Raw genomic sequence first — 14,494 nt, 5'->3', positions numbered from 1 at the left:
GATTAAAACAGAGACTGAAGGAACACCCATTCAGAGCCTGCCCCACATGTGGCCCATACATATACAGTCACCAAACTAGATAAGATGGATGAAGCAAAGAAGTGCAGGCCGACAGGAACTGGATGTAGATCGCTCCTGAGAGACACAGCCAGAATACAGCAAATACATAGGCAAATGCCAGCCGCAAATTAGTGAACGAGAACAGGACCCCCGTTGAAGGAATCAGAGAAAGAACTGGAAGAGCTTGAAGGGACTCGAGAGCCCATATGAACAACAATGCCAAGCAACCAGAGCTTCCAGGGACTAAGCCACTACCCAAAGACTGTACATGGACTGACCCTGGACTCTGACCTCATAGGTAGCAATGAATATCCTAGTAAGAGCACCAGTGGAAGGGGAAGCCCTGGGTCCTGCTAAGACTGAACCCCCAGTGAATGTGATTGTTGGGGGGAGGGTGGTAACAGGGGGAGGATGGGGAGGGGAACACCCATACAGAAGGGGTGGGGAAGGGGTTAGGGGGATGTTGGGCTGGAAACCAGGAAAGGGAATAACAATTGAAATGTAAATAAGAAATACCCAAGTTAATAAAGATGGAGAAAAAAATAAATTACAGAAACCAATTTAAAAATGTATTATCTAAGAGAAAAAAAAAGAAAGGCTTAAAATCTATATTATATCTTGGCTAGCTTGTATACTATCTGATAACTATCTAATAAAATACATATTTCCAGAATTAAAAAAAAAGAAGGCTTGAGTTTAGTTCCCTGAAACCCTCTTTCAGCTTTGTGGGCATGGCACTCAGACCTACACACACACACACACACACACACACACACACACACACACACACAACCAAAAGGTGAAAATAAATCTTTTGTTTTTTATTAGGCTGTAAATTTTTATGATGAATATTAGCCTGGAACAACTTTGGGGAGGGGAACCCAGCTTAATGGTCCATCAACTTCCTTTTGAAGCAGAAATTCTGTTTAATTTGTATCTACAGGTCAAATGCCAGAGCAGCATCCTTTCCCTGTTTCCTCACTGATAGAAAACAGGGATGGTAGCTGAGTCAAAGTTATATTTATTATTCTTCAGCACATACTCAGTTGTTTCTCAGTTAATAAGTAAATGAATGAAAAAGTCAGGCAATTTTAATATCTGGATGTAATATCTAAGATTTTGCCCCAGGTGAAATCTTCTAATTCCAGATACTTATTTTTTCTTATTGGATATATTTTTTTAAATTTACATTTCAAATGTTATCTCCTTTCCCAGTTTCCTGTCCATAAACCCCCTACTCCCCCCCCCCGTTTCTATGAGGGTGTTTCCCCACCCAATCACCCACCCTTTCCTGCTTTCCTTCCCTGACATTCTCCTACACTGGGGAGTCCAGCCTTGGCAGGACCAACGGCTTCTCCTCCTTCTGGTGCCCAACAAGGCCATCCTCTGCTACATATGCAACTGGAATCATGGCTCTGTTCATGTGTACTATTTGGATGGTGGTTTAGACCCTGGAGCTCTGGTTGATTGGTATTGTTATTATGGGTTTGTAAACCCCTTCAACTCCTTCAATCCTTTCTCTCACTCCTCCATTGGGGACCCTGTTCTCAGTTCAATAGTTGTCTGTGAGCAACTATTGCTTCTGTATTTGTCATGCTCTGGCAGAGCTTCCAATTTCAGATATGTCTAATAACTGCAATCACAGTGCTACCTCACCATGTTAATGCTTTTCCTTTGCCATGAACAATGGAGGTACTATGAGGTGTTATAAGAAGAGGGGCCTTATGTACCCCAAGTCTGGCATGAAGTTGAGGTCAAGATGGTATCATCTGGTACATGGCACACATCTACTGAATAAGATATCTTTGCACAGAGATAGATAAGTATTTGGTTGTTGGAATGTCATTCTAAGGAGGTAACAGATATGGCCACTTTTTCTTAGAGATTCTGCAACTTCAAGTACAAAGATATCCTCATATATAGTCAGCCCTCAGGATATCAGGACTACAAAGAGAAAAAAATATCACTCAGGTGAGTAGGGACTTCAGAAGTTGAGGTTTGGGGGATGGCTTCCTTGAGGCTAATGGTGGTCAAGATCCCAACCCCATTTCTTGTCTCCTGAACCATACTAATTCTGCATCATCCTTTCTCTTTCTTTAACAACAGACAAAAGAAGTTGGCCAAGATTTCAGGCCTCCACAGCTGAAGGTAGTAACAGCAGCTACTTCCCCATTGAGGAAGAAGAGTGTGGAGAAAGAAGGATTGGGTCTGACTATCACAAACATTTTAATTGGAGACTACATTTTAATTGAAATATGTTTAAAATAATTCTTTAAGAAGAACTGTGAGTAAAAGAAAAGCACTGAAGTGACCAATACCCGAAAGAGTCGTTTTCTTTCAAAAGAGTTAAGAAATCAAAGCAATTGTGGGGGTGGGGGGGTGGGCTCTAACTTAGAACAGGCAATTGGTTGCAGTTCTCTATTAGCAAAAGGGTTTGGGATCATTCTTAAGAAAGAAAAAGCCTCATTTCACCTAAATTCCTATGAGCACTTGGCAAATACATACTCCAGATACAGCTCGTGGTCATCTGGAGTTGAGCCAGGTAGAGACAAAAACCAAAAGACAATTTTGTTCCTAGCTAATAATTACATTAAGTTAAAGAACAAAACATAAGGCGAGGTGTGGCAGCAGCACAGGATGCCTGGAGAATAAATTCAGAGAACTATCTAATAAATGTGGCTTCCTCTCTAACTTTGAATGCCCCATGAATCCCCTGCACCAATTCAATGTAAATATATTTTACTACTCTTTTGCAGATACTCTTGTTTCATCTTCATGGTGGAAGAGTGGTAGGCAATATCCTTTTGCCCCCTGTGCCAAACTTCATTAATCATATAGCAAAGATGGGGTTTGTTAAGTATCCTATGGTTTGTGGGCTTGGACCTTTTCACTGCATGCTGCAGTCCAGAGAGACACTCAGTGTACATTCCCGGTGCACTGGGGAGCAAGTCTATGAGAAACCCGTAGGACCAGGCACTGTGAAGCTGCCACTGATTCAAGGGCGCCAAATACCCCCCAAGCATTTCAAGCAACAAATGGAAGAGAGAGAACTTAACACACAGGCTCAGAGAGATATCAAATGCTCAGCGATAACATGTGGCCAGGAGGACAGGCCAATCTATTGCTGCCCCTTACCCCTTTGTCATCTCCAAGAGACTAGGGAAGAAGAAAAACAAACAATACAATAAAGCAACAGCGGAAGAAGTCTAATTCACTAGTATATTAGAAGATTAAATAGAGAAAGTTTAAGAATGACAACTCAAGTCATCATGTGAGATGGGAGACAGGTAAGAGACCATAGCATAGCCAAGACCAAAGCTACAGATCTTTATGGAGAAATGAACCTGATGTTAAAAGAAACATGATTTTAGTTTGAGTTTTTATAGTTTAGGTTAATAAGACCATTTCTAAATAATAGAAAATATCTACAAAATGCCTTTGTTTAGATAAAAAAAATACTGCCACCACATGAGCTTAATTATAACTTTAACACATACTGGATTATCATTTGCACCCCCAGCAAGTAATTAAAAAGATGTGTTTCATTATATAAAGCTATCAGCGAAGACAGGAGGTGCAGTCTACCCATGGTAATACTTAAAGGGAGGGAAAGAATCATTTTACAATTTGACATTAATAGGTCAACAGTCAAAATTGAAAAAATAAGGATAGAACTTAGGCGAATTTGGACTATCTGCTACTATGTTTACTATGGGGCAATGGTTCATGTAATCAACTGAAGAAAACACTCAGTTCTCTTGGGATCACATTTAAGCACTTCATCCTGAGTAGTTTACATATACAAGATGGGGGGGGGTTGATGTTTAGGACCTAGAAACCAATCTCCTTTTATATCTGACGTTGACTATCATTTCCAATTCTGATATTACTTTTAGGCAGCTGACAATGCTTCTTTCTTATCCAGGATGTGGATCCAAAACCCTGAGAATTAATTCCCACCACCACACCCTGATCCGTGAATCATCCACTTCAACACTCTACAGGTGGGAAAGGCAAATGTGCCATGTACTATGTCTGAGCACAGCTTGGTGACCTGTCCCTTCTTTGGAGGGCCTTCCCTTCCCTGATGTTCCCCGATTCTCCTATCCCCTAAATAATTATTTATATCTGAATTCTTGTTCCAGAGTCTATCTGCAGAGGCTTAATTAAATAACCCCGAGTTATCTTCATCTTAACTTAGGACTTTAGAAGCTAGAGATCATGACTGGTACGCAGTTATCATGAGGATTCCTGCTGACAGAGGTAAACCTTCATGGTCATAGGTGGTTTTAAAGTCGCGTAGAGTCTCACCACACTCTCCTAGCTCACTGGTAGTTCAAAGGACTGCACAAAGAACTCTGAATACAGGAAAGGAATAGTGAAACATGGGTAAAGGCAGGATGTTAGGTAGAAGAGCCCTCCTGAGACTCGTAAGAGACCACTGTGTTGGGTGCACAGGCTACAGATGTGAACAACTCTGTCTTGCCTCTCCTTTGACCTTGAAGGTACACCTCAGTACTTCTGCCTTCCCCCATATTGCTGGCTTCTCTGTCCTCATACACAGAGCCGCCATCTTCTGTGTATGTGAACTTATCTCTCCCTGGTTCTTGGTGTATTTCAGTGTCATTGTCTTTATCCTGTTCCTCTTATGATGTATGTTCTCAAGTAGAATGCCCTCCTAAGGACTACTCTTAACAGCCACCAGCCTTTTTAGATTAGTGTGACACTTCCCTGTATTTTTTTAGTAACAGTAGTCCCTCTAACTACCAAAGGGAACTGATTCCTTGAATTTTTACAAGATACTTTTAAAACAAGAAAATTAATTTTGTTTGTTTGTTTTTTGTTTGTTTATTTGCTTGTTTGTTTGTTTCTCCAGTGTCCCTTGATACTTCAGTTACTTGGGGTTGTCTCTTACCGGATCCTTCCTTCTGTCTAAACACCTTCTTCACAGTCTGGCAGGCAGAGCCATCTCCAAGGCACACGCCACAGCGATCCTCTGTAGCATTGGAATCAATCTCATAGTCACAGCCAACCCTCTGCAAGGAAGACCAGACTGGGATGAATGACATAGCTAGAAGACATTATACCTGCCTCTACCTGTGACTTCTTTCCCACTTTATTACTCATAGTCTGAGTGTTTGTTTCCTTGTCCTGGTGACAAGCACAGGGATTACCAAAGCACCCTATGATTGATACAAGAAATAAAATCATCCCTCCTCAGCCATGGGAGAATTACTTCAGGACAATAAACACTTTTAGATACTCAGATGCTTTAGATAAAGGGCATAATGTTTGCATATAACCTGTGCACACCTTATATTCTTTACTTCATCTCTAGGATAATTAACTCTAATACCTAGAGGCCACATCTACCAGAAAACTACTTCTGGAACTCTCCTCTCTCTCTGTTCCCCCGAGATGCCATCTCCCAGTCTCATCCTTAGGGCTGCAACAGAACACCAGCTATAGGCATTAATGAGCCCTGACCACACCACCTGTGGATCCCACAGACTATTCCCTCCTAACCTCCCTCTTCTCACTTGTTGCTGTGTCCCAACCCCAACTCTAGCAGGTACCCTTGTTAACCACAGGGCATGCCTGTTTGCCAGAAAACTAAGTGGAGTACCCAAAGACCTTCTCCCTTTTTCCCTCTGCCCCTTGGGACAATTTCCAGGTTTAGGCACCAGTGCTAAAACAAAACATCAGCCGCAGCCTATCCACAACTCCTGTGGATCCCACAGACCATCCTATGCTAACCCCCCTTTCCAAACTTGTTGCTTTGCCTCAGACACCAACTTTCTGGTAACCCAAGGGTTGCTCCAGGACAACAAGTAGGCTGAAGGTAGGCCCTCAACTCTTCTACTGCTCCTGAGATCCAATCTCCCCAGGCTCATGTCCAGCCCTGTAGCTAGAAACCTGCCATGATCTCCCTTTCCTCTCTGGTCCCAGAGCCATTTTCCAAACTTCCTTTCCAGAACTCATCCTAGTATCCTAGCCTCCAACACAAGAAGGTACTCCCTTTAAACACACCAGCTGAACAGGCCAGAAAAACAAGCAACACATAGCCATCATATTCTCTGAAAATCCATAGAGGAACAGAAGTCAAGGAACAAAATATCCACCCGACAAAGCCAAACCCAGAAATCGCACCTAGACCTGTAATGAGCCCCAACCCAGACACCCAACCCACCTTCAAAATTTTTGACTCAAATGGTTCCCGTCTAAGAGAAATTCAGGGACAAACATGGACGAAGATGGAAGGAATGGCCAACCTGTGATGTGCCCAACTTGGGATCCATCCTGTGGGTGGGCACCAAACCCCAACCCTATTACTCATGCCATGTTATGCTTGCAAACAGGAGCATAGCACAGCTGTCCTCTGAGAGGCTCTACCAATAGCTGACTGAGACAGAAGCAGGTACTTGCAGCTAACCATTGGGCTGAGGTCAGGGACCTCTATAGAAGAGTTAGGGGAAGGATCGAAGGAGCTGAAGGGAACACAACCCCACAGGGAGAACAACAGTATCAACCGATCCAGACCCCCTCAGAGTTCCTAGAGACTGAGGCACCAACCAAAGAGCATACATGGGCTGGTCCAAGGCCCCTAGCACATATGCAGTAGTGGAAGACCTCCGTGGGAGAGAGATGTGCCTAATCCTGGAAAGACTTGATGGCCTAGGGAAGGGTGAGGGGGACTTCACCTCTCAGTGGTGAAGGGGAGGAGGGATGAAGTGAAGGACTCTGGGAGGGGGGGCTGGGAGGGGGCAATATTTGGGATATAAATAAATAAAATAAATAATTTTTTAAAAACCACACAATTAATAACAGCCAAGGCAATCTGTCTCTGCTGGAGCCCAGCTATCCTACCACAGCAGGCCCTGACTAGTCAAACAACCTGAAACACAAAAAAAGACCTTAAAACTGCCTTTATGATTATGATAGAGGTCTTTAAGGAGGAAATGAATTAACACTTTAAAGAAATCCGGGAAAACAGAAACACAGAGTGTAAGAAATAATTGAAACTGTTCAAGATCTGACACTGGAAATAGAATCAGTAAGGAAACACAAACTGAAGGGATTCTGTAAAGTAAAAATTTAGAAATTTGAACAGAAACTACAGACGTGAGCTTTACCAACAAAATCTAAAAGATGGTAGAAAGGATCTCAGGCACTGAAGATATAATAGAAGGAATGGATACATTGGTCAAGAATGTTAAATCTAAAACCCTCCTGACATAAAACACCAAGGAAATATGGGACACTATGAAAAGACCAAATCTAAAGGCCCAGAAAATGTTTTCAGCAAAATCATAAAAGAACAAATTTCTAACCTAAAGAAGATGCCTATAAAAGTTCAAGAAGCATACCGAACATCCAATAGATGTCCTCTCACCACATAATAATCAAAACACTAAATATGCAGAACAAAGAAAGAATATTAAAAGTGCAAGGGGGAAAAGCAGGTAACATGTAAAGGCTGGCCTGTTAGAATTACACCTGATGCTGGTGAGGATGGGAGCATGGGAGACACTCTTCCATTGCTGTAGGAACTTGGACAGCCATTATGGAAATCAACATGGTAGTTCCTCAGAAAGATGGGACCCATCTACCTTGAGTTCTAGCTATACTACTCTTGGGTATATGTCCAAAGCATGCTCCATCCTACCACAAGGACACCTGCTTAGCCATGTTCATCAGAGCTTTATTCATCATAGCCAGAAACTGGGAACAACCCAGATGTACAACAACAACAACAACAACAACAACAAAACAACAACAACAAAAAAAAACCAGACAGATAATAAAATGTGGTGCATTCCCACAGTGGAGTATTACTCAGCTGTTAAGAACTGCGACATCATGAAATTTGCAGGCAAATCAATGGAACCAGAAAAAAAATCATCCTCAATGAGGTAACCCAGACCCAGAATGATAAATATGGTATGTACTCACTTATAAGGGAATATTAGAATTTTTATTCATCAAAAAAGTAAGGGAATATTAGTTGTTAAGTAAGTGATAACCATGCTACAATTCCTAGACCCACACAGTTAGGCAAAGATAAAGCTCTCATAGACCTTGTGGACTGTCTTGGGGTGGGCGAGGATGGGAACTAGTGGATCCGGTTGGGAGTAAGGAGATATGGTGGAGGGAGAGAGGGCTGGAATTGGGGGGATGCCTGTGTGGTGGGGTGGAATCATGTACAATGGAAATTTTCTAGAATGTAGAACTCCTAGTAATGGGTGATATGGAGTCTCAACCGGCCATTTCTTGTCTCCAGGCAAGGATTTCCATTAAGGGATTGGTTTGCATTAAATTGAGTTATTAGCCAAGTGGAGTCACATGGAAATTTCCAATCAACACAAATTGTCGCTAAGACAAAAGTTTTCTCTCTGCAAACCTACAGCAGGGCCCCATTGCCAAGGACAGAACCCAGACAACCACTTGAACATGGAGACATTAAGCTGGTGCCTACATGGAGTGCTCACTCCTACATCCTAGCATCTTTGGTGTAGGAATGTACGCTGAAGTCTACCAAAAGAGAAAGGTGGGCATAATGCTGGCCGCAGAACCTTTGACGTACAGTTTGTTCTACTCATAAAATACGTTAGGGCAATGGTGGTCCAGAACTTGTAGGATTAGCCAACCAATGTCTGATTTGACTTAAGTCCCACTCCAAGAGAAGGATCTCATACCTGACACTGCTTGAATAACCAATTACTAGAGACTAGATAGCTCAGAGACCTAGGACAAAACAAAAACACTACTGATCTGGAAAAAAATTAATAAAATGAATCCTAATGACATTTTGCTATACATACATGGTTATCTACCTCTTTCTCTCTCTCTATCTCTCTCAATCTACCTATCTAATCTATATCTAATCTAATCTATATCTATATTACATATCTATCTATCCTATTAACTAGGATTTTTAATGGGATTTCTGTCTGGGAGAACAAGTGGGTCTTTGAGTCTTGTGCCTTCTCTTCAGACTCTTTTTCCCCTGTTGCATTGCCTTGTCCAACTTTGATATAGTTTTTGCTTCGTCTTACTATATTTTATATTTTATGTTTGGTTGTTACGCTTAGAAGCCTGTTCTTTTGTAATGAGAGACAGAAAGAGAGTGCATACGGAAATGGAGTGCATATGGAAGGGAGGGGAGGTGGGAAGAAACTGGGAGCCATGGAGGGAGGGGCAACTATAATCAGGATATAATGTATGAGAAAAGAATCTATTTTCGACAAAAGAATAAAATTTAAAATATCCAATACAATGTAGATGCCATATAGTTGTTATACTGTATTTTCCAGGAAGTAGTAACAAATAAAAGGTGCCTACATGTTTATTACAGATACTTTTCCCCAAATATTCTTGATGTAAGGTTCATTGAATCCTTGACTACAGTACCTATGGAGACAAGGAGTAGCTGCACTTGTTTGGAAGGGAGGGAAGTACACAGTTACTGAAGCTTCAGGTTTCCCTTGGTCAGAGTTAGAATGGAGCACAGTTTTGAAACACTCAAGTACAAAAACCATTTTTGGACCAACCATCTGGAGCTGGAGTTCGTGTAGCTGCAAGTCTGTGTGGATAGGCTCATTTATACTCCTCTGCTGACGTCCCCAGGGTGATGTAGTTGCACAATCCCTCCCACCTTACTACAGATATTCTTTCTGGTTCTTGACACAGGGTATCAGGAAAACCAGGAACCATTGGATGCATGAAATCTTTAACCTTGAGAACCATCATCAGACCCTAGTCCTGCTTTCCCCCACCCCCCCCCACAGGCCATGACCCATGCTTCTTACCCTCAGTGGTATCAGACATATTTTGTGTCCCTCCACCCAGCTTTGGAGGGATAATAACTGTTCCTCCTATTGATTAACTCAATTTTTCTCCTGTACTCTTTATGCAGTTCATTCCGTGTTCTGCACAGTAATCCTTTGGAACCATCTTCCCTCTGTTTCACATTTATTTTGTTAACATTGTCAAACCTTTCTTGTTCTAAAATCCCCAGGATGGAAATGGGTCTGAAGAAACCTGAGGATTTTTGTAGCCCCAAATCAGGCCATTAAGTTTGAAAATTTGTGAAACGTGAACTTCAAATAAGCGTCTCTGATTCAGGCTTTCTCTCATGACAGTATGAGGAGCACTATGCCATACTCTATACTTTCTTTCATGTGGGGTCTAAGGACTGTGTTTAGATAGAATATTTTTCTTCTCACAGGTAGTTTTCTTTCTAATTTTAAATCCACCCCAGATCTACTGGAAGGTTTGAGGCTTTATACCCTTGGCCAGCTAAGCCTTGAGACAACTCACTGACATCGAATCCTCAAGTTAACCAACTCCAATTGTCTTGTTGGTGCAAAGACTATTTGCTGCTTGATTTAGTTGAGGAACAAAAATCACTAAGAGATCTTCAGAAAATCAAAACTTAATTATACAAGTCACAACAGATAGAAGAGTGTTTGACATAGATGTTTGCCGTGGCTAGAAATAAAATGCCAACTCTCACACAAGCGATATGCTTATGCCAACCTTGTGCAATCTCTTATAAGCTGACCTTTATAAAGCATATTCCCAGTGACCTTCATTCTTCCACTGACTTGGAGTGAGCCAAGAAAACATATACTGAGACATGTTAATTTTAATTTTTTTAAAAAAAATTTCCACCAGAAGAAATACTCCTAATGTGAATAATAAAGTAAGACAAGCCAAAAATTATATACAAATGCCTCAAGTCCATGTGTTTCTACTTGAGTAGGTGGCCATGTATCCCCATCAATGCTGTTGGCATTTAGTCCAGGCTCCGCCTCGCAGTTATCTGGCACCAATCAGGTGTGCCTGACTCACTATAAGAGGGGCTCCTTGCCCCTCCTCACTCTTTTGCTCTCTTGTTCTTGCTCCTGCTCCCTATCCTCTCTCTCCCCATTTCCCTCTCCCCTCTCTCCACATGCTCAAGGCCAGCCTCTACTCTACACTCTGTCTGTCTGTCTGTCTGTCTGTCTTTCTCTTTCTTTCTTCCTTTCTTCCTTCCTTTCTTTCTTTCTCTCTCTCTCTCTCTCTCTCTCTCTTTCTTTCTTTCTTTCTTTCTTTCTTTCTTTCTTTCTTTCTTTCTTTGTCTCTTATACCCTCTCCACTCTCCTCACTGTGTCCCGAATAAACTTTATTCTATACTATACCATTGTGTGGATGGTCTCTCAGGGTGAAGGGTTGCCTCAGCATGGGCCCACAGAGGTACCCCCTTCCCCTACCCCTTAGTGCACTTCCACCAAACACATTCTTGGCTTTTCCCTTATTATTATTATTTTTAATAAAACACAACAAATACCAGTTTACATGACTAGAGGGCAAGAGTTGTAGTCATGAGACCTGCATATTTTCTTAGTATATTATGCTATGTTATGGTACATTAAATAGATTACTGAGGGAACCTTACTTTTTTAGTTAGCTTCAGATGTCTACTCAACCCAGCCCAGAGTTATCTGAAGGAGTATCACTTTGAGGACTCTTCTCATCAGATTGACTTGAGGGCACATCTGTGGGGCATTTTCTCCATTGCCAATTGATGTAGGAGGGCCCAGACCAGTGAGGGTAAAGTTATCCCTTATGGTACTAGGGGTTGTAGAAAATGTTAGCTAAGCATGAGATTCAGGGAGCAAGCCTGCTCCTGCCTTGTTTTGGTTTCGTTTGTAACTTCTAAGCTGAAATAAATCTTTTCCTCCCCAAGTTCTGTTTAGTCATGGTGTTTATCACAACAACAGAAAGCAGACAAGAACTCTCCCCTATCCCCAATTTGCTTCTCTATGAGCTAAAAATTGAAGGTAGTCTCCATCTAACATGAGTTCTCCCTGTTGCATATAGGCAAAGGGGGGCTCTGAAGAGAAAGAAATAGATTTGAGTCTGACAGCATGTGTTTGCCACAGGGTCCACTGTTGTTTGGCCTTTTTGTGGAATCAGAAGTGGCTATGCTGCTACGAGCAAACATGCATCATGACTTCATGATGGCCTTTCTCTAGTGCTATTACTGGGGAATAGATATGCACCCTGGTGGGCAGTGCCCTTAAAAATCAACCAGAACCACTTAAATCCCCTTTTCTGTCAGGCCTTGAGCTGGAAGAATTGTAAGGCAAAAGCATTATCCTGGTTATTAATTGGGAAGAATAGGTTCCTAATTCACCAGATGTTTAGTCTTCCATGTACTAGCAACTAATAGCAACCTACCCATTTTCTTTTTCTTCATAATATTATTTTATTATATTATAAAATAATAATATTAATATAATATTATTTTGCTTTGCAAAATTTCAAATAATCTATAGCTTAAATACCAACTGGTACTTCAACATAAGCCACTGTCAATACCACTATTCTTTTTCAAAGTTCTTGGGAAAATGTAGAGACTAGAAAGATGCTTATTCTAAGATGATTTTGTTCCCAGCCAATGAAAATGTGAGTATGAACAGAGCTTGCTTAGTGGAGAAGAGGTGCATGATATTTCACTTAATGAAAAGAACAACAACATAAAGCTTCCCTCGCCTTAAGTTCTCAAGGTTGATTCTTGCTGAATATTAAATAATGCCCCCCCCACTTGCACATGTTGCAATCTTTATCTCTGGTAGCTGTGAATGTGAATTTATGGGAGAGAGAGAATCATTGCAGAGCTATCAAAAGAGAAAGCGGCCATTCCACATCACACTGGCTCTAAACCCAAACACTGGTGCCTTGATGGAGAGTGCTGCAGACAGCACACGGGGTGAAGACAGTTCTAGTGAAGATGGAAACAGAAAGCAGGATGAGGGAGCTACAAGTTAGAACTGACGTGGGCTGTCAGTGATCATCAGATGTTTTGGACATCAAAAGAAAGAGTCTGGACTGAAGCCTTCAGAGAGAACTTGGCGATAGATATCTACACTTTGTTTCAGACTTCTAGCTCCTAGAATCCTCAGGCAATATTTCTTTTTGTCTTAAGTCATTGAACACTTTATAATAGCCCTACAATATAGTTTCATTTTTCCTGTTTTAGTTGTAGAAATAGTTCAAAAACTAAGTAGTTTCCCTGGTCATATCTGAAGCTCTTCTGCCTTAACTCTTTGATAGCTCAGCACTGCTGTAAACGTAGAGCCAGAACATTATTGTAGGATCCATGTCCCCACCCTACTCCTGTCTCCACCCATTGCTGTCCCTCCAGGCTCACTGTGCCCTTCTGCACCTCATACTACATCTTCCCCTCTCCCAAGGTTACTTTATACTTTGTTTCATGACACTCTCACAGGAGATCTCTAGGGGACCGTCCCCTCCCCTGTCAGTGGGAAAGGCATCCTCAGACCACCTGCCTTGAGGATACTAACAGGTTGAAAGATTCCAGAAAAATCTTTGTCAGAGTCTTCAGCCACATTGTAGCCACCTGCTCATGAATGACTTTGTTCCCAGAGCTTGAATTGGGACTTCTTGGTGGCAAAGCTAATTTTGAAATGGTGACTTGGTGTTTCCTGCTTTATGTTGGAATGGCTTGCCATCCCCTGTATTGTATGAAGATGTGTCCCTTTATTATCAATTGTTAACTGCTGTGCCCACTGCTGTGTTGTGCTCTGTGGTGTCAGGATTTTGGTATTGGCATTTCTAGTCATTGACTAGTGGTGGTTTTCTGTATGAAAATGCTTGTTTTTCCTCATCTGCCCAAATGGCTGTTCTGAGAAATTATCATATTAAAAAGCAGGTTGCTTTTTAAGAAACTGGATAATAAGGAGGGCCCAAGGAAGGGTATGTGAATCTCACTTAGAAGGGGAAACAAAGAGCCATCAGATCTGGATGGATTGGAGAGAGGGAATGGTGTGGAAAGGGTGTGAGAAGGGGAATGGGGATGGTGATCAGGTGTGGGGAGAGGACAGGATGGGAGAGGGCTGTGTGTGATAATGCAAATCAGTGGAAACTGTTTCTGGAACTAGCTGGAGTCCTGGGATGGGGGAGAAACCCTAGCTGAGATTCCTACCCATAGGGGATACCTCCTGTAGCCAGGCAGGACTTCTTGTGGAAGGAGGGGTACATCAACTCATCCACAAAACCTTCAACCAAAAATTCATTCTACCTACAAGATGCACTGATAAAGAGGGAGCCAAGATTGAGGGAACAGTCAATGACTTGCTCAATCTGAGACCCCTCCCATGTGAGAGAGCTAATCCCTGACACTGATAATTGTATGCTTGCAGACAGAAACCTAACATAATGATCTCCTGAGCGTCTTCATCTAGCAGCAGATGGAGCAGATGTAGAGACCAATAGCTAAACATTGGTGGAGCTTGAGGAGTCTTGTAGAAAAGTGGTGGACAGGATTGAGCAAACTGGAAGGGTCAAGGACACCACAGGCAGACCTACAGAGTTGACTGAGCCAATGGGGGCTCATGGATACTGAACCACCAACCAAAGAGCATTC

General features: G+C 42.0%; 1 protein-coding gene across 2 annotated transcripts in view; it reads right to left on the bottom strand.

Moving 5' to 3' along the window:
* Adamts12 (ADAM metallopeptidase with thrombospondin type 1 motif, 12) overlaps positions 1–14,494 on the bottom strand; it is a 294,742-nt gene that overhangs the window by 78,770 nt on the left and 201,478 nt on the right. For both annotated transcript variants that reach the window (XM_039101948.2, NM_001106420.4), the window contains exon 14: positions 4,976–5,096. In XM_039101948.2, coding sequence (XP_038957876.1) covers positions 4,976–5,096 — 121 coding nt within the window. The remainder of the gene's footprint in view (positions 1–4,975; positions 5,097–14,494) is intronic.

This window comes from Rattus norvegicus, chromosome 2, assembly GCF_036323735.1.
Source record: "Rattus norvegicus strain BN/NHsdMcwi chromosome 2, GRCr8, whole genome shotgun sequence".
NCBI lineage: Eukaryota > Metazoa > Chordata > Mammalia > Rodentia > Muridae > Rattus > Rattus norvegicus.
The sequence above is the reverse complement of the archived record's forward strand: the minus strand, read 5'-3'. Positions and strand labels throughout refer to the sequence as shown.